General features: G+C 46.6%; 1 protein-coding gene across 8 annotated transcripts in view; it reads right to left on the reverse strand.

Moving 5' to 3' along the window:
* Positions 1 to 19587, reverse strand: part of C5H1orf159 (chromosome 5 C1orf159 homolog) — a 32452-nt gene extending 12865 nt beyond the window's left edge. For 3 of the 8 annotated variants that reach the window (XM_081488162.1, XM_081488163.1, XM_081488161.1), the window contains exons 1-4: positions 19555 to 19587; positions 2993 to 3099; positions 2812 to 2900; positions 1258 to 1333 (exon numbers count right to left, since the gene is read on the reverse strand). In XM_081488162.1, the coding sequence (XP_081344288.1) occupies positions 1258 to 1333; positions 2812 to 2883 (148 nt within the window). In that variant the 5' untranslated portion in view covers positions 2884 to 2900; positions 2993 to 3099; positions 19555 to 19587. Of the gene's footprint in view, positions 1 to 1257; positions 1334 to 2811; positions 2901 to 2992; positions 3100 to 4617; positions 5799 to 7202; positions 7633 to 13893; positions 14001 to 18413; positions 18966 to 19554 lie in introns of those variants that run through there. The other 5 variants (XM_081488159.1, XM_081488165.1, XM_081488164.1 and 2 more) reach the window with 5 other exon arrangements.
* Between the last annotated feature and the right edge of the window lie 240 nt (positions 19588 to 19827).

Consider the following 19827-nt stretch of genomic DNA (forward strand, 5'->3'; position numbering starts at 1 on the left):
ACTTCTTAAACAATTAGGCCCAATTTAAAGGGGATAGACTTATTTTTAAGATAATTTGTGTCACTGTGATTTTCTCTGGTGGAAAGGGGTGGCTGTAGAGAGAAATGATCTTTCAGTAGCAGACTGGTCTGGCTGGTGGACAGCAGACTCCAGTCCTGCTCTTCGACCTTGAGGTCCAGCCCCCATAAACTGGAGTGGATCCTGAAATCCCCGTCTCCCCCAGAGTCTGGCTCTGACTCTCCAAACTAATGTTTCTGCCTCTTTCCCACCTCCTGACTTGGAATCACCAAGAATCAAAACTGCCTTTTCCTAAAGCCCTGCAAACAGATGTGACCTTCAGAGCAGTCAACTCAACAGGTCATGGCAACCTGCTGCCATGTGGGCCTCCTGGAAAGTTCTGGAGAGACTCGGGCTGTGTCAAGGGTTCCATGCTGCCCCCACCTGCTGCCCACATGCAGAGGCTTCACTATGGATGGAGCCCACCCACAACCTCTTTCTGACATGGTCTATGGGATGGCCTGTTCCAGAGATGAGGGTCAGCACAATGTGGGAACCGGTGCTTGCCTGGTTCCATCTGCTTTCTTTCTCCTTTGCTGACCTCCTGTCCCACAACTTCTAACCCAAATCTCTCCATGGATACCAACTTGGCTTTCAATGTGTGACACTATCTGAAAGTAAAGTTTCAAGTGGGGACTGAAGGAAACCAGAATATGTCACCACTTCGGCACAGAGATTGTTTTTGAGGTGAGGCAATGAGAAAAGAGCAGGTGCCAGAAGGCTGCTCTGACCTTCCTTTTCCTTCCCAGAAGCAGGAAACAAACCCCATGAGAGCTGCCCCTTTCCCCCAGCCAGGAGGAGACGGGGCTCAGGGGCCTTGTCGTCATCCCCCCTTGACCCCCTTCAGCTGCCCCAGTGTCTCAGTCACTTGCCCACAATCGCCTCCTCATTCAATCTGATGTGTTAGCACCGAGGTTCTGCCACTCATTTGGGGCTTCATTTCCTCCTGAGTCACGTAGAACTTCACACATTTGTGTACTTTGCTGCTCCTATCTTATATCAGTTTGTCTCAGCCCAGCCGAAACTCGTTGCAGGGAACAGGCAGTCTTGCCTGCCCCTACCTCCCAGGATGAGGCCACCGTGTCCTCCTGGGGTTCTGCCCCAACTCTCAGGATGAGGCTCCATCAACCCTGCTGCCTCTGCCCACACCCTAGCCCCTCCTTCCCCAGGCCACCTAGGCTTGTTCACACCAAAGCTCACCTGGGCCACACAGGCTAGTGCCTGGGCAGGTGGCGTTGATGTCCCCTGCATCCACACAGCACTCAGGCTGCTGACCCTAGAGGGGAGACAGCGGTGAGTTTCCAGGCCCTGTGGCCAGGTGGTGTGTGTGGGCCAGGCTCAGGGTGGTGTCCACAGAGGGGCTCCCAGAGAGCTCACCCCAACACCCTGGGCCCAGCCTCTTGTAGTCAGCATCTGGGGACGGTACCTGCTGACCTAGAGCGAGGTCAAGACACACGACCACACTGCACAGACCCTCCCTGGGACAGCACTTGCTGTTTGGCAAGCATCTGGAGACTGAATCGACAACTGAGGTGTCTGGTTGGGACCTGCTGGGGCACTCTCCCAGCACCTAGACTTCCAAGAGCAGGAAGGAGACTCCCTCGGGCTGACCCAGAGAGCCCGTTAGGGGTAAGCTGGGGCAGCCTAGTGGGCAGGGATGGACCTCTCCTCCACTGCCCACTGCCCTCCCTCGGGGCCTCCCTGATCAGGGGCAGAGCTGCCACCTCTCGCTTTGTGAGCTACAGGCAGGCACAGGGCAGGCATTTCAACCATGAAGTTATTAGTTGTCACTTGCAGCTGGTGGCTTTGAAAATCAAATGAGGCTGCTAAGAAAGAAAGCACATGTGTTTCTGGACTGTGGTGACTCAGGAAGATAAACCCAGGCTCCCGTGGCCTCCCTGGTGAGAGGCCTGGGTGGCTCTCATGCTGTGTCTACCCCTCGCTCCCGACCAAACGGCTCACAGTCCTGGACGCCTCAGTGATGCTCCTGCAATTCTACAGACACCCCCTGGGGGGATTCCAGCTTGGCCCCCACAGAGGAAAAGTTTGCCCTGGGCACCACTTCAGGGGCAAACACGCCGGCCAGGCCCACATGCAGGAGTGGGTGGTGCAGGTGCTTCATTCACAGACCAGATGGTTAGAGGGGCCTCGAGAGGGCGTTCCGGGCAGCTCTGCTCCATGTTTACCCAGGTTTCCCATGACCCGGCCTGTGACTGGCAAGGAGTGCCTAACGGTGGCCAAGAAATGGAGGGCACCATGGGGGCCAGGCCAAGCCTAAGAAGGGAGGCTCAACTGTCCTGTCCCACCCAACCCAGCTGAGGCAGAGCGGCTGGAAGGCCCACCATCCTGGAGACGGGCAGCCGGTGTGTGTAGACATGGCCAGGCACCTCCAGGAACCACAGCTCAGCACACTTGTGTCACTGACTTGAAAGTCATGACCTGGCCGAGTTGAGCTGGAGCAGGCATCTCTGTCCATCCCACTAGCTCTGGCCAGTGCCAGCGGGCAGCTCTGTGGAGACCCCATTTCAGCTCCAAGAAGAGGTCCAGCTGGGCAGAGGGAAAGGAGGATCTAGCAGGCAGAGAGGAGCAGGGGCCAGGGGTAGGGCCGTGCATCAGCTGCCCACCCAGAGGCACAGGCCCCAACCCGACAGGGTGTACAGTCAGTGTCTCTGGGGCTGGGACAAGGGTGGCACCCACAGGTGGAAGGGCAAGACCCCTGGTGAAGGGCCCACGTGCCACATGACAGGTGCTTACCGCAGTTCCTGAGGATCTGCTAGCAACTTCCACCAGGAGGCCAGCCAGGAGGACGGCACGCTGGAGCGCCATGTCCTGGAGTGCAGGGTCTGTGAGAGAGAGCAGTGCTATATGGCTGCAGGTGCCACCTGCCAGAACAGGGCATGATTGAAGGAGGCGGGCTGGGGCAGAGGACACTTACCTGGCCCTCTTGGATGTGGGCTGCAGACATTCAGGCCCTCGCCACCCTCGATCAACAGTCGGGGGGTTGGTCGCTGGCTCCAGAGTGTCACAACCCTGGAGCCCAGCCTGCAAATCCAGGTGGACAGGTGAGGTCCCACTTCTGGTCAGGCACAACCAAACACGTCTGGGCCTTGGCCTTGGGGCTCAGGGTCCGACCAGACTTCCCTTCAGGAGCCCCCAGGGCTCGGCCAGCCCGGATCAGGATCTCACTCCCTCCCTCTGGCTTTGTGCCTCCCGTGCACTGTGACTTCCCAGAAGGGAGGCTGAACCTGAGCAGAGGGGTCAGGGGAGCTGGCTGTTCTACCCGCCACTTCATCCTGTCCTCGTAAGACCCGCATTCAATTTCCAGCATTTTCACCTAGAGACAGAACCGTCTGGTGGTGGGTGTGCCTCTGAAGGGCCAGGCCAGTCAGAGGAACATGAGCTGCCCACCTGCTGTCATCACAGAAGGGTGTGTGAGCAACCTCCAGCTGGGGCGACAGCACAGGGAATCCCAGGCAAGGGCTTCTGGCGGGTGGTGGGTCCAGAAAGCAAACAGACAAAATAGGACCACCCGCCTCAAGTAAACTTCTTAACACGGAAACCACTCAAAACGAGACAGCCCTGGTGATTTAGTGCTCACGCTGCCACATCTCTAGAGTAACCAGGGAAACACACTAGCCCGCACGACCCTGGAAGGAAATCATTAGTTGGATTTTTAACCAATTTCTTCAAGGTGGGAACCACAATTATAATCTGTCCCAAACACACAGAAGTCACTTCTAAAAAGACTTTTCTCTTAATAAAAACAGCTGTAGGAGGAAGCTGTGCATGAGAAAGAAAAGCTCAGGTTCAAGGGAGGGTGCATCCCAAAGAGCACACTTGGGCCTGGGGGCCGACGAGCGGCTCCGTCCACTGGCCCAGGGCCCAGTGGTCCCAGGCTGAGGTCTGTCCTGTTGCTCGCTCTGTGCTGGGTTCAGTCCAGGCTGATGGAGCAGATGGCGCTCCCCTAGTCCCGAGTCAAGTACCCCCATTAAAAACACCAGCTCTTCCCTGGGGCACCGGCCCCTTTCTAGGATGTGAAGTCCCTTCAGTTGCAACTACTGGTGTTACACACACACTGCCACCTTTGATTCAGGAAATCAGCTCAGCCGACACCTCCATCTGCTTCTTAACAGACACTGCTGACACAGTGTGCACAGCCCACTGCCCTCCTCAGACCCCACCACTACACGTGGACTGTGTCTCCTGGAATTTCAGGGGAAAGGACCACACCATCCATGCACCTTGGGTTGGGCTCCTGCCCATCAGCATGGCCACGGGGATCTTTGAATTTCTCTGTACTTTGCCCTCTCATGACTCAGTGGCATCCACCGTGAGGACGCTTCCCCTGCCCACTTCCTGCCAATGGCCACATGGCTGTTTCCACATTTTGGCTAACACTGCCGGGGACATTCTTGGGCCCGTCCCTGCACAGTCACTTGCCTTCCTTCTTCTTGGGTCAACATCTGGAAGCACTGGGTCAAGGTAACTCTGGGAAGCCAATGCCCAGCTGTTCTCCAGCCGTGGCTCCACATGCAGCCCCTGCAGCCCTGAGCGCCTCACCTGCTCTGGCCACACCAGGTCGTGATCACACTGGCAGGTGGGCAGCAGTTCTCCTCTGTTCCCATCTGTTTCCCTGGTAACTAGCAATGGTCTGCATCTCTGTCCTGCTTGTGGGCCACTCACACACATTACATCTCTTGTGACGAGTCTATTCACATCTCTGGGCCACTGTGTTCAGCTGAGTTGTCTTACGTGCTAGCTCTTCACATGTGCTTTGCTGGGTATGTATACTGCAGACATTTCTCCCATTCTGTGACTTGTCTTTTCATTTTCTTATGGGTCTCTTTAGAAGAACAAACGTTTCATTTTCATAAAATTAACTGCATCCATTTTTTATCTAATGGTTCTTGCTTTTTCCATCCTAAGCAGTTTTTCAGATTTCTTAGCATCTTCTACATACATAAACATATCCTATGCAAATAAATGCAGCTTTACTTCTTTACTTTTCCTGGAAGCTTGTTTCAGGGCACAGCATTTGGTCTATGTTAGAGAACATGCACTTGAAGGAATCTGTGTTCTGCTTCTCATGGGTGTGGCTCTATAAACAACACTCAGGTCAAGATGCCAGGAGCACTGTTCAGACCCTCTTTGTATTCACTGATTTCTTTAGGTCTTTTGTTCTAACTGGTGAGAGAAAGATGTTAAAATTGCCTATGATTGTGGAACTTATTATTCCATTTATTGGGTGCATTTGTAACTGATATGTTTTTCTGATGAAACAACTTCTTTATCAGTAGAATTTTCCGGTTCTCTTTGGTAATACTCCTTATCTTGAACCTACTTTACCTGATATTAGTATATCCACTCTAGCTTTCTTGTGCTATTTGTATACATACACATTTTGCATCCACTTATTTTCAGCTTGTGATTTTTATATTTAAAGTGAATCTCCCATAGACAGCATGTCATAGGGTCTTGCTTATTACCCATTCTTATCATTTCTAACTTTTAACTGGAGAGTTTAGTCCACTAATATTTAAAGTAAATATCACTGTGGTTTGACTTAGGTCTACTATTTTATTATTTGTTTTCTACTTGTTCCTTTGTCTTAATACATAAAAGGTTATTTTTTTTAGAATAGTTTTGGGTTCACCGCTAAACTAATCAGGAAGTAAGAGAGTTCCAATACACCTGCTGCCCTCACACAAGCAGAGCTTCTCCCACTATTAACATCCTGCCCCAGAGAAGTACTCTGATGAACCTACATGGGCACATCACTCTTGCCTCAAGTTCATGTTTACAATAGTATCACTTTTGATGATGGGCTTTGGCAAGTGTATAATGACACCATGGTTGGGTTTAAGGCTACTGTTTTATTTGTTTTCTGCTTGTCTCTCCAGTGTTTTACTTCTCTGTTCTCTCCTGCTTTCTTTTATATTATTTGAATTTTTTAAAATTCCCTTTCAATTTATCTTCTAGTTCTTTAGTTATGGTTCTCTGTATTATTTTCACGTTTGTTGCTCTGACCCCCTCTGTTTCATAGCCTGCTTAGAACACTGCAGCACGACATGTCAAGGCAGAACCTGCAGGTCCATGGACCCCTCACTGCACTTCATGTGATGACAATCATGCATATTTCACCTGCATGCATTACAAACCCAAGACACGTTCTGATTTTTTTCTTTAAATACATATTTCACGTTTTTTGGGGGGAAGGGGGGTGAGTCACGTGGCACGCACAATCTTAGTTATCCAATCTGGCATTGAGCCAGTGCTCCCTGCATAAGCAGTGTGGAATCTTAATCACTGGACCGCCAGGGAAGTCTCTAAATACATACTTTAAAGAAGACATTCCCCCAAGTATTTACTCTTTTTGATGCTAATCACTTGCTCATAAAGACCTGAGTTTCACTCTCATATCATTTACCTTCAGCCAGAACAAACTTCCTTTAGCATTTCTGATAGTACACAGATGATGGCAACAAATTCTACCAGCTTTCCTTTTTCTGAAAATATCTTGTTATTTAGCACACGCTGCTGGGATGTCGACTATCTTTCTTCCAGCACTCCACTGGCCTTCTGATGATCAGTTCCTAGTGTTTGCAGCGCTGTGTGTATGTACTCTGTTGTTTTTCTCTGGCTGCTTTCAAGATTTTTAAAGTGAATCTTAAAGTGTTCAGTAACTTAAAAATGATGTGCCCAGGTATGGTTTTAGTCATATTCACCTGGTTTGAGACTCCCTGAGCTTCTTTAATCTGTAAATCTACATTTTTCACCATATCGGGAGAGTCTGTTCTTCAAGCACTTCTCCTGCCCCACTGTGCCTCTCGCCTCCCCTCTGGGCTCCACAGTCACCATGCATTTCACACTTGTCGCTGGCCTGTGAGTCCCTAAGGCTCCTCTTGCTTTCCCCCATCACTTCCCCAGTTTGTCTTCAGACCAGATAATTTCTACTCATCTGTCTTTGAAGTCTATGACTACTTCTTGTCCTTTCTAGTCTACTATGCCCACTCAGTGAATGTTTTATTTCAAGTGTTATATTTTTCAATTCTAAAATTTCCACTTGGCTGGTTTTAAAAAACATTTTCTATCCCTCTGCTGAGATTCCCTATGTTTTTGTTCACTAGGAGTGTATTTTCCTTTACCTCACTGAACACAAGTTACTCTGTTGGCTTTGAAGTGCTTGTCTGATCACCCAACACCTGAGTCATCACATGATGACAGTCTGTTGATTGTATTTTCCCTTGAGGATGGTTTACAGCACCCCGGCTCCTTGCATGTGGCGTAACTCTGGATTGCAAAGACTCTGCAATCTGTTATGTTGCAGAGACTCTGAATTCAATTATATTCCTCTGAAGAGAGGAATGGTTTTGATTTGGTAGTAGTGATTTAGTCGCTAAGTCGTGTCTGACTCTTGCGACCCCACAGACTGTAGCCTGCCAGGCTCCTCTGTTCATGGGATTCTCCAGGCAAGAATATTGGAGTGGGTTGCCATTTCCTTCTCCAGGGGATCTTCCTGATTCAGGAATCAAACTCAGGTCTCCTGCAGTGTAGGCTGATTCTTTACCAACTGAGCTACAAGGGAAGCAAGGGAAGAGAGTTTATGGTTAAGATTTAGCAGGTAATTAATTTCATTAGATTCAAAAAGGAAACCATCACCATCAATGTTGTGATAAGCAGTGGCCTCACTCTTGGTTGAGGTGGCTTGGCCAGAAATCAGAGCAGAGTTTATTTGCAGAATTCCTTTTTCTGGGAATTCTCTTACTCTCCAGCAGCTGCAGCTGCCCAGCTCCTCCCCCTGGTCTAACAAGGAAGAGTGCGGTCTTTCCACCAGAGTTCTAACCACCCCACACCACCGCTGCAACTGCACTGCCCTCAAAGTTAAGACATACAAACAGGAAACACACTCTGGGCCTGCCACTTCCTCTAAGCTGCCCTCAGAACCTGCCTGCCGTGCCCCTTCTCAGGTGTCCTCAGGCAGCTGCTTCCTGTATCTTGCTCTTGGTTGATAACTGCCACCTGAGGAAGAGTTGTTTTGTTGGAGCTAATTCTTCTACCCTGGGAACGACTAACTGCACTGCATGGTTTTTTTATTCAAAAACCCAATAGTGGGCACAGAGGCTGTTTCCGACGTGCTGCTCCTGGTCAGCAGCAGGGCACATGGAGAGAACTGCCAGGCCACGATGGTCTTGTCTCCACTGGGCAGGAGTCAGCCCCAGGGAAACAAACGGGGAATGGACGCCCAAACACTATTCTCATTTAAGAGCGTGAATCCAGTTGCAAAAAGATTAATTTAAAATAGTAAGTTACACTGAACATTACTTTAGTAGCCCCTTTCATCTCTAAAACATTCCCCGAAGGATGATCAAATTAATCATCGGAGGTTTACTCTCCTATGAAATGTATTTTCACACCTTAGAGGTTTGTCACAGTCTCTTTTTGCTGTAGATCCCGGATCTCCAAGGGATGTGAACCTGCTCACTGTGTAACCACAGCAAGAACAGCAATCATACAGCACCTGCTGTGTGCCAAGCACCACTCTGAGTCCTTCACTCATATTAACCCATTTGACCCTTCCAACAATGCCTACAATAGACTCCTTTTAAAGAGGGGAAAACGGGCTTGCACAAGACCACGTGGCGAGTACATGGCAGGGTGAGGACCAGACAGGCCTGGTGCCAGAGCATCTATCTACCCACCACACTGAACTGGGGTCCAAAGGTTTCTCCTGAAGCCAGTGGGCACTGCTTGTTTTACAGCGTTCAACTAATACATTTAGCATGTCTGGCCAAGTATGGTGCAGTTCTATAGAAATTCTCTCTTTTTTATTTTGGCTGCACAGAGAGACTTTTAGAATTTTAATTCCCTGACCAGGGATCGATCCCAGGCCCTCGGCAGGGGGAGAACAGTCTTGGCCACTGGACTCAGAAATTCTCAATGTAGTAAACAAAGGCATCTGAGACTTTAAAAATTAAATATAATACACCTATATTTTTAAAGAATATTAGCTAAAGTAAAGATAAAAATTGTGTTGTAGAATTTTCTAGCACAAGAAGTAAAACATGCCTCCAAGAGTACAAGAAGTAGAAGGTGGTCACTGGGACCCTCTGTACACAGATCTCACATTGTTTGTGAAGTATAGGATTAATTTTTAAGGTAGACCATGACAAATTAAACCTCTACAGGAACCCCTAAAAAAGTAACATAAAAGGGCAGAACTAAAAAGTCAATAAAGATCAAACAAAAACTTGGATTCACCAAATAAAAGGCAGGAAAGGAGGAATAGAGAAACAGATGGAAAAACAGAAATCAAACATGAAGGTGGTAGACTTAAACCCAAACACTCTAATAATCGTACTAAATGTAAATGGACTAAATACTCCATCAAAAAGTAGAGATTAACACTACTAACCACTAGGAAAATGCAGCAAATATACTATTCCACAACCATGAGGATGGTTGCTATCAAAAAAAAAAACCCAGAAAAAACAAATGTGGAGAAATTTCCACCACCTTTTCTGTTGCTGGGGGAAATGTTAAGTGGTGCAGCTGCTGTAGAAAAGGGCAGGGCAGTTTCTCAAATAAAACACAGAATTACCATATGATCCAGCAATTACACTTGTGATTATACACACAAAAGAATAAAAAACAGGGTCTTTAAGAGACATTTGTACACTGGTGTCCACAGCAGCATTATTCACAATAGCCACACACACACACACAAAGGGTAGAAACAGCCCAGATGTCCACCAATGAATGAATAAACAAAATGTGGCCCATCCATACAGTGGAATATTATTCAGCCTTATACAGGAGGAAATTCTGACACATGCTATAACATGGGTGACGTAATAAAAAGTGAAATAAACCAGTCACGAGAGGACAAATAATGTATGATTCCACTTATATGAGGTCACCAGGGTCATCAAATCCATAGAGACAAAAAGTAGGAGGCTGGGTGCCAGGGGCTGGGCGAGAGGGATGGGAGTTAGCGTTTAATGGGGATAGAGTTTCAGTTTGGGAAGATGGAAAGTTCTAGAGGTAGATGGTGGTAAGTGTTGTACAATATCATAAAAATTCTTAATGTTATAGGCTACAGACTTTAAAATGGTTAAAATGGTAAATTTCATATTATGTATATTTTACTGCAATAAAATACCTAGAAAAAATGAAAATACATAATACATATAAAGTGCTTCATAAATGATAGTTATTAGAGTTATTTTTGTAAATAGAGATTATCAGATTGAATAAAAAAGCAAGACCAAATGATATGTGCTTTGTAAGAAACAAGTTTGACTCTTGTATAGATATATATAAATAATATGCATAATATACCTATTTTAGAAAACTTATGAATTTTTGCCTAACTAAAAAAAATTATGACAGTTTGATTCCACTTGTTTAACTTATTTTGAATAGATTGCTGGGTTTCTAATTTTAAAAATAGATATGCGACAAGCAACAAAGGTTTGCTGTACAGCATGGGGAACAATTGTCAATATCTTGTAATAACCTACAATGGAAAATATAAAAAATAATATATGTTTATGTATAACTGAATCACACAAAAAAGAATTCTACATTTTGAAATTTAGTAATGTTTATCTTTTTGTCAGTTTTTCTAAATGTCCTATGGACATCTAATAACGTACGAGATACAAAATTTTAAATATTTTATGTAGGATATAAGATTAATATAAATTAATATAAGTAGAAATCTATTATATTTAAATTATTAATGACATCATTCAAGATGCCCCTATTCTTATTTTTTCTGCACTTGATAAAATATTCTCAGAGAAATGTTAATGTCTCACTATGATTATATATTTTTTCTTTTCCCTTATATTTCTTCTGATTTTTGCTTTATGTATCTTTGTTCCTTGTTATTATGTGTCAAATGGTTTTATGATGTCTATCTTCTTTGTGAACTGTACTTTTTATCATTAAAAATATTCATCTTTGTTTCATTTAAAAATAAATAAAATTTAAAAAGGACCAAATATTTAAAAAAAGGAAACAAGCTTGAAACATAAAGACACAGAATATTGAAAGCACAGATGGAAAAGATAGTCTATACAATTACTGAGCATAAAACACTCATGTCAATATACTGATACCAGACAAAGCAGACTTCAAGAAGATAACTGCCTTAGAGAAGAGAGGGACCTTTCACAGCAATAACACAGTAAATTCATCAAGAAGATAAATCAGTCTTCTTGTATTGATTTGTATGCACTCAATAAAACCTTCCAAATACATGAAGTTGACAGAACTAAAAGGAAAAAGACAGATCTACAACTATGATCAGAAACTTTAATATCTCTCTTTCAAACTGACTGGACAAGGAGACAGAGAAAAAGAGAAAAAGGATGTATCAAATGACTCAACTTAACTCACAAGTATAGAATATGACACTCAACAAGTGTAATACACATTCTTAAGTGCAAACAAAATATTCACTAACAGACCATATGCTAGACCATAAGACAAGTATCAACAAATTCAAAGGGTAAAAATCATACAGAATATATTCTCTAAGTGTAATTATATTAGAAATCAAAAACAAAAGATACTCATAAAATCTCCAAATATTTGTAAATGAAACAACAGACTTCTAAATTACTCATGGATCAAACACAAGAAAATTTCAAGTATTTTTAACAAAAAGATAAACTGCAACCTATCAGATTTTGTGTAAGAAACTAGAGCAGTGCTTAGAAAGAAATTTGCGGTTTTTAATGCCTGTATAAGAAAAGACAAGTGTAAAATCATTGATCTATGCTTCCACCTAAGAAGATAGAAAAAGAAGAGTGAATTAAGCCATATTAGGCAGATGAAGGGAAATAACAAGAATGGAAATAAACGAAACAAAAAATGAACAAAAATTAGAGAAAGTAAGCCAAGTCAAAAATTGGTTCTTTGAAAAGATTAATAAAATTGATAAACCTCTAGCAAGAATAATAAAAAAAAAAAATCAATGTGAATTATCTACATAGAAATTAAAAAGCAGACAGGCATCACTACAAATACTACAAACTTGGTGGGACCATCAGGCAATATTTATAAACAACTTTACGCCAATATATTCAACAACCTAGAGGAAATGAGCAAATTTATTTAAATATACAAATTAAGTGACACAAGATGAAGAAGAAAATCTGAACAATCTTATATACATTAAAGAAATTGGGAGCTTTTCTGGCGGTCCAGTGGTTAAGAATTCATCTTGCAATGCAAGGGACTCTGGTTCGATCCCTGGTCTGGGAAGAGTCCACAGCCGGCGGAGCAACTGAGCCCGTGCACCGCAACTATGGGGCCTGAACGCCTAGAGCCCATGCTCTCCAACAAGAGAAGCCAACGCACTGAGAAGCCCTTGCTCTACAACGACACAGTAGCCACTGCTTGCCACAACTAGAGAAAGCCCATGAGCGGCAACAATGACCGAGCACAGCCAAAGATAAATAAATATATTTTTTAAAAAAGAAACTGAATTAATAACATTAAAACTTCCCACCAAAAAAAGCAATGAACCAAGATGGCTTCAATGGTGAAGTCTATCAAAAAATTAAGGAAGAATTAATGCCTGTACTACACAAAGCCCTTCAGAAAGCAGAGGGGAAGACATCTGTTCCAACTCGGTTATAAGCCCAGCAAGCAGGACTTAGACCCAGACCAGCAAAACCAGACAGAAATCCAGACAAAAACATCACAAGGGGAAAAAAGCAGACTAACATCCCTCATGAACACAGACCCCCCAAACTCTTAACAAAACATTAGCAAACTGCATGCCTGCATTCAGCAAATACTTAAAGGTGACAAAACATGACCGAACAAGTTTCTTCCAGGAACATAAGACTAACTTTACATAACAACCAGTAATCAACCACTTTAACAGAATAAAGGGGTTCTATTAAATATAACCATTTTAGCAGATGCAAAACAAGCATTTGACAAAATTTCAGGCCCAAACTGAAAACAGAAGGAGAGATACCCTCAGCATGAAGAAAGACATCCCCAAACAACCCAGAGCTAATGACAGGCTGATCGAGACGAGGCTGAGGACACTCAGCTTCTGCAGGTCTTGTCAACACTGCCCTGTGGCTCAAGCCAGAGCAGTAACGACAGAAAACAAAGCAGAAGCTGCAAGGATTAGAAACATGAATGATCCTGCCTCTGTGCTTACAGCATGATTGTTCGTATGGGAAATCCTAGGAAATTTTAAAAACCTACTATGATTTGTAGGTGAATTCAGCAATGTTCCAAGAATATAAAAAGTGAATATAAAGTGAAAATGCAAAATCAATTGTTATTTCTATACACTGGCAACAAGTGATTGGAAAATGAAACTTAAATAAATATTAATATCATTCACAACAGCATCCAAAAACAATACTATTGGTGGGAATAAATTTAATAAAAGTGTGTAAGAGCTGTACACAGAAAACTACAACATACTGCTGAGAGAAGTTCAAGATCCAAATAATGGAAAGATATACTATAATGGTATATATATATATCGGCACAAACACACACACACATATATATGGGTGATATCTCCATTAATCCATGTGAATGAACTAGAAGACTCAATATTATTAAGATTAACTTCTCCCCAAATTGATCCAATATTTTATATAATCCCAAACAAAATTACAGCAGGCTTTTTTTGAGGAACTGTCACAAGACAGTGTGGACTGATGAACAGAGATTAGTGTAACAGAAACTGACCCTCACAAAAACAGTCAAATGATTTGTGACAAGGTGCCAAAGCAATTCAATGGGGAAAGGAAAATTTTTTCAACAAATGGTGCTGGACAGCTGGTTACTCACATGGAATAAAAAGTGAACCTAGAACTTCCTTGGTGGTCCTGTGGTTGAAAATCCACCTGCCAATGCAGGAGACACAGGTTCAATCTCTGGTGCCTGTATCACACTATGGAGCCTGCACTCTATAGAGCCCACAAGCCACAACTACTGAAGCTTGTGGCCCCTAGAGCCTGTGCTCTGCCACTGCAATGAGAAGCTTGCACACCCTGCTTGCCACAACTAGAGAAAGCCTGCCCCAAAACGAAAACCTACCGCAGCCAAAAAAAGTGAAACTAGACTCACAGCATATGAAAAATTAATTAGAGATGGCTCACAGACCACCTGATGCGAAGACCCAACTCACTGGAAAAGACCCTGATGCTGGGAAAGATTGAAGGCAGGAGGAGAAGGAGACCACAGAGGACGAGATGGTTGGATGGCATCACCGACTCAATGAACATAAGTTTGAGCAAGCTCTGGGAGACGGTGAAGGACGGGAAGACCTGGTTTGCTGCAGTCCGACTGGTTTTTGCAGTCACAAAGAGTTGGACACAACTGAGCAACTGAACAACACAGACCTAAACACAAAACAGAATCTATTAACTTTCTACAAGAAATGACAGGAGATTATCTTTATGACTTTTGGTTGTGTGTGTGCATGCTCAGTCGCTTCAGTTGTGTCCGACTCTGTGTGACCCTATGGACTACAGCCTGCCAGGCTCCTCTGTCCATGGGATTCTCCAGGCAAGAATACTGGAGTGGGTTGCCACGCTCTCCTCCAGGGGATCTTCCTGACCCAAGGATCGCACCCATGTCTCTTCTGTCTACTTGCATCGGCAGGCAGGTACCGATGAGCACCACCTAGGAAGCCCATGATTTTTGGTTGGGCAAAGACTTTTAAATAGAACATAGAAAGCATGAACCAAAAAAGAAAAACTGATAAAATGAACTTCAACAATATTAAGCACTTTTGCTCATTAAAATACACCGTTATGGTGGAGAGACACTCTATGCATTTGCCAAAACCCACAGAATGTTATATCATAGAGTATACTTTAATATAATGCAAAAAAAATCAACAGCATCCACCAGCGATGTCAGGATGGAAAGCAGACTGTGACCACCGAATCTAACTGTATCACAACATATGACACTAACACACAGGAGGGGACAGGATGAGAGTGTTTAGAAAACACTCTTTGGAAACTGTTAAGACCAATGATAAGAAGAAACAGAATATAAAACATGGTACTCAAGTTGATAATTTTGTTTCTCAAGGTGGGGAGGTATATGGATGAACAATTCTGAAACTGCCTTCTAAATACACTGCTGCTGCTGCTGCTGCTAAGTTGCTTCAGTCGTGTCCGACTCTGTGCGACCCTATAGACGGCAGCCCACCAGGCTCCTCCATCCCTGGGATTCTCCAGGCAAGAATACTGGAGTGGGTTGCCATTTCCTCCTCCAGTGCATGAAAGTGAAAAGTGAAAGTGAAGTCACTCAGTCATGTCAGACTCTTTGCAACCTCATGGGCTGCAGCCTACCAGGCTCCTCCATCCATGGGGTTTCCCAGGCAAGAGTACTGGAGTGGGGTGCCGTTGGCTTCTCCTCTGGGGTGGGACAAATAAGAAAATGACGGCAATGGTGGTGAGGTTACACATAAGCACTTTTGTTACAGATTACAGGTTACAGACACACAGGTGAACAGGTATATACTTACCTATCTGCTAAGAGGACTACAAGCAATGACACCCCAGCACAAATGCCCACAAACTACTGCCTGGTTCCTTGTCTCTAAATCCCACTCTCCAATGAAATGAACTAGTGCTCCTTGGAGAACTGTGACAGGAACACTACAAGAGGAAGAGAAGCTGGAGTGGTTGGGAGTGTGAGAAAGGGAAGAAGTTCTTAAAAGTAGGAGCTGGGGCTTGATGACATCCTGGTGGTCAAGGCTGGAGCAGGTGAGCAGCCAGACAAACAGCACGGAGCTGGGTCCCCTCTAGGGTGCAGACACACACCCACAAGTCCATCCTCCTCAAGGAATTCCAGACCACACAGTGGGTCTTCCCTGAGCTTAGCTCCCACCCCCAGGAGGGTGGGCTGCTTCCGTGAGTGGCCACCAAAGAGACTGGAGAACAGGACAAGGAGCAACTCTCCTTGGCAGACACCACCTGAGCCAGGTGACCAGGCCGACAGCCCCTGTGATGTTGTGCAAACATCAGCTACCCTGACGTGATGTGACAAGAGGGCCACCTTACTTCTGGGGTCCTCCTTCCAAAATCCCACAACCCCTATCCAACCAGGAGAAAACATAGCAGACAAACCCCAAATCAGGGACATGCTACAAACACCCGAGGAGTCCTCCTCATAGCTGTCAAGGCCACGAAAAGGTAGGATCCTAGATGGGATCCAGGGCAGAAGGAGGACCCTGGGGCAGCATGTGACCTGAAGCCTGTAGTGCCGGGAACAGTAACAGAGCACTGTTGTGTTTTAGCTTCCACAAATGTGCCTTGGTTGGCAATTTTTCTGCAAGTCTAAAACTACTCCAAAAGATTTTAAGTTAATTTTAAAAAGACACCATTAATAATGTGAATAGGCAATTTCAAACAATGGAAGGTAATATCTATCTATCTGTATTAAACCCCAGTCTCCTGCATTATAGGCAGATTCTTTACCGACTGAGCCAGGGCTTCCCAGGTGGCAGTACTGGTAAACAATCTGCCTGGCAATGCAGGAAACATAAGAACTGTGGGTTCAATCCCTGGGTTGGGAACATCCCCCGGAGTAGGAAATGGCAACCTACTCCAGTATTCTTGCCTGGGAAATCCCATGGATGGAGCAGCCTGGCAGGCTACAGTCCGTGAGGTCGTAAAGAGTTGGACAGGACTGAGCAACTTCACTTTCACTTTTCACTTTCATACATTGGAGAAGGAAATGGCAACCCACTCCAGTATTCTTGCCTGGAAAATCCCATGGACGGAGGAGCCTGGTAAGCTGCAGTCCATGGGGTTGCAAGGAGTTGCACACGACTGAGCAACTTCACTTTCACTTTTCACTTTCATGTATTGGAGAAGGAAATGGCAACCCACTCCAGTATTCTTGCCTGGAGAATCCCAGGGACAGGGGAGCCTGGTGGGCTTCCATCTATGGGGTCACACAGAGTCGGACACGACTGAAGCGACTTAGCAGCAGCAGAGTGCGCACACACACACACACACACACACACACACCTGTCTCAGCTTGTATCCAGAGACCTAAAGGACCTGCTCAGATGCCTTGAGTGGGCGCCACAGGCCCAGCATCAATGTTCAAGCACATGCCAATGGAAGACACAAGCAAACACCTCTCTGCCCACCAGGCCCACATGGCAGTCTCATGCCCACAGAACACACATGGAAGAATGTGCACAACTCTGTCACCCAAGGCGATTCCAGAAACCCACCCAAGTGCCCTCCAGGGATGGGTATCATGCTGAGGACAACCATGGCCGTTCCACAGACCACAAGGTCTAACATGGCACCATAAAGGAATGTGGCAGAAGTCAGAACTGTACCTGCTTCTGGGAGGTGGGTCTGGGAAGGCTTAGGGAGTCTCAGTCAGCCCAGCGCAGCATAGACAAGATGCTGCTCCTCACAGAACTGGGTCTGGGAGGCCCAAGATCCAGGTGCTGGCAGATCTGGGTTTGGTGAGGCCCTTACTGGACTGCAGAAGGCTTCCTTCTCAAGATCCTCCAGCCCCTTCCTTGGTGTGCAAGCAACTGTGTTCCTCCTGTTGCTAGGGTATTGATCCCCTTGTGGGCCCCACCTCACCCTGAGCACCCCCAAGGGCCCAGCTGTAGACACCATCACATGGGGGTCAGGGCTTCCACCTGACGATCCAGAGGACATGACACGAGGGAAGATTTAGGGATGACAGAAGCGTCCTCTATCACCACGATGTGCTGGCTACACAGTTGTATACAGCTGTCAAAATTGGTCAAACTGAATCTATGCAACTCACTTATGTGAATTATACTTAATCATGAATTGAATAATTGCAATTCATTTTCAATTTTGAAAATCTTAGCCAAAAAGCTAAGGAATTGGGTAAAAAAATTCAAGGTAATTAAAAATTTGGTGAGAATTTAAATTGTACCATATTTTCCTTCACAACTCATTTTTCTTTAGAGGAATTGGTTTCAAAGAAGGAGTCACTGTGATTTCTGAACAAGTAACACTTCAGGTATCCAGGGGGGATTATTCTGGTCCATCAATTTCCTGATGCTGGGAAAAGCTGAGGGCAAGAGGAGAAGGAGGCAACAGAGGATGAGATGGTTGTATGGCATCACTGACTTAATGGACATGTGTTTGAGCAAACTCAGGGAGACAGTGATGGACAGAGAAGCCTGGTGTGCTGCAGTTCATGGGGTTACAAACAATCGGATACGACTGAGCTACCGAACAACAACAATCAACTGGGGTTGGGTGCGGGCCAGAAAACCACACGAACGCCTTTCCAACAGGAGGCCCTGCCCGGGGGATCACGGTGGGAATGCACGCTTCGCCAACCTTCCCCGCGGCTGTGGCTGGAGAGCGGAGAGGGGCAGGGGGCCAACCGCTTCATAGTTCACGTTGCTGATCTTTGCTTTTGCTTCTCCCGCTGGATCTCCAGCTCCTCAGTGAGGCCACCGCTCGTCAGCGTCTCAGCAAGCAAAGGGCGCCGAGGCAGAACGTGGCTCTCGGGACAGGATGAGAACACAGACTCCTCGTTCACATGCTGCCCGTTCCGAAAATCCCTCCGCGCTCATGGAGGATCATCAGCTCAGTAACCGATCTGACCGCTGTACAGAAAACACTCCAGGCTGCTGACACGCTCTGTGGCCTCAGCAGGGCCGAGACGGTGCTGCCGGAGGTCCCCTGGAGACTCGATGGAGGGGGTCCTTGGTCTTGGGGACGCAGGATTTTCAGTGATGCGGTGACCAGAGGGCGTTCTTCAAGTGAATTACCGAACAAATCACAGCTTACCTCGCGGAACTGGGCAATGCAGGAGAGGCGGCAGCACCCTCAGGGTGCCGGCGACCCCTTAAGGCGCGGCCGCTCCGCCTTTGGGAGGAGCGCCCCGGGCGGGGTGGGGCGCGCATGTGCCAGGAGAAACTTTCCGGAAAACCCGGGTTTTATTTCCTCCGAGGAGCTGGTGAGATCACTGTTGTGGTTCAGATTCTTGCTAACACAGACTGCTGTGGGGGTGCTGGGAGGAGCGGAGAAGGACGGGACCCAGCTCTACCCCCGGCGCCGGAGGGGCCCCGGAACAGGACAAAAGGGCCACCTGGGCTCTCGGGCACCTCTGAGGAGAGCGTTACCCCCATCGCTGCGCCTTGAAACGCTGTGAGAGGCGCGTCCGAACCCCGGAATCAAATAAACGGAAACTAAGCGTCAATTAAATCGTCCTGATGACGACGCACACAGACCCCGCTGAGCCACAGTGGACACTCTAGGGGAGATAAACCCACTCGCTGGCCCTCCCGCGCGGCGGAGGCGTCCGGAGCCGGTGACGGGGGCGGGGGCCGCGGAGAAGCAAAGCGGCCGGACCCCGCGCCCCCGCCCCATCCCGCCACTGCAGCCTTGCCGGGGGGCCGCACCCTGAGGGCCGCCCCAGCCCCTGGCCTGCCCCCGCGCGCCTGCCCCCCGCCCCCACCGGTCCCTCACTCACCCCCGCGCCCTTCGAGTTCTCTTTCGTACCCCCCGCCCTCCAGGCGGTCTCGTAGTGCCCCCTGGGACTTGTAGTCTCTCCGCCACCCGAGCCAGAGCGCCAGGGAGCGTGGCTCCCAGCCTAAAACTACACCTCCCGGCGGTCCACGCTATAACCCGCCCGGTCAAGTGGGTGACAGCCCAGAGTTCTCGCGAGATCTAAAGGTGCGTGCAGAGCGACCTGGGAAGTGTAGTCTAGGGCCCTAGAGTTCGGTTCAGTCGCTCAATCGTGTCC

This window comes from Giraffa tippelskirchi, chromosome 5 (assembly GCF_054371585.1).
Source record: "Giraffa tippelskirchi isolate mGirTip1 chromosome 5, T2T-mGirTip1v1.2.pri, whole genome shotgun sequence".
NCBI lineage: Eukaryota > Metazoa > Chordata > Mammalia > Artiodactyla > Giraffidae > Giraffa > Giraffa tippelskirchi.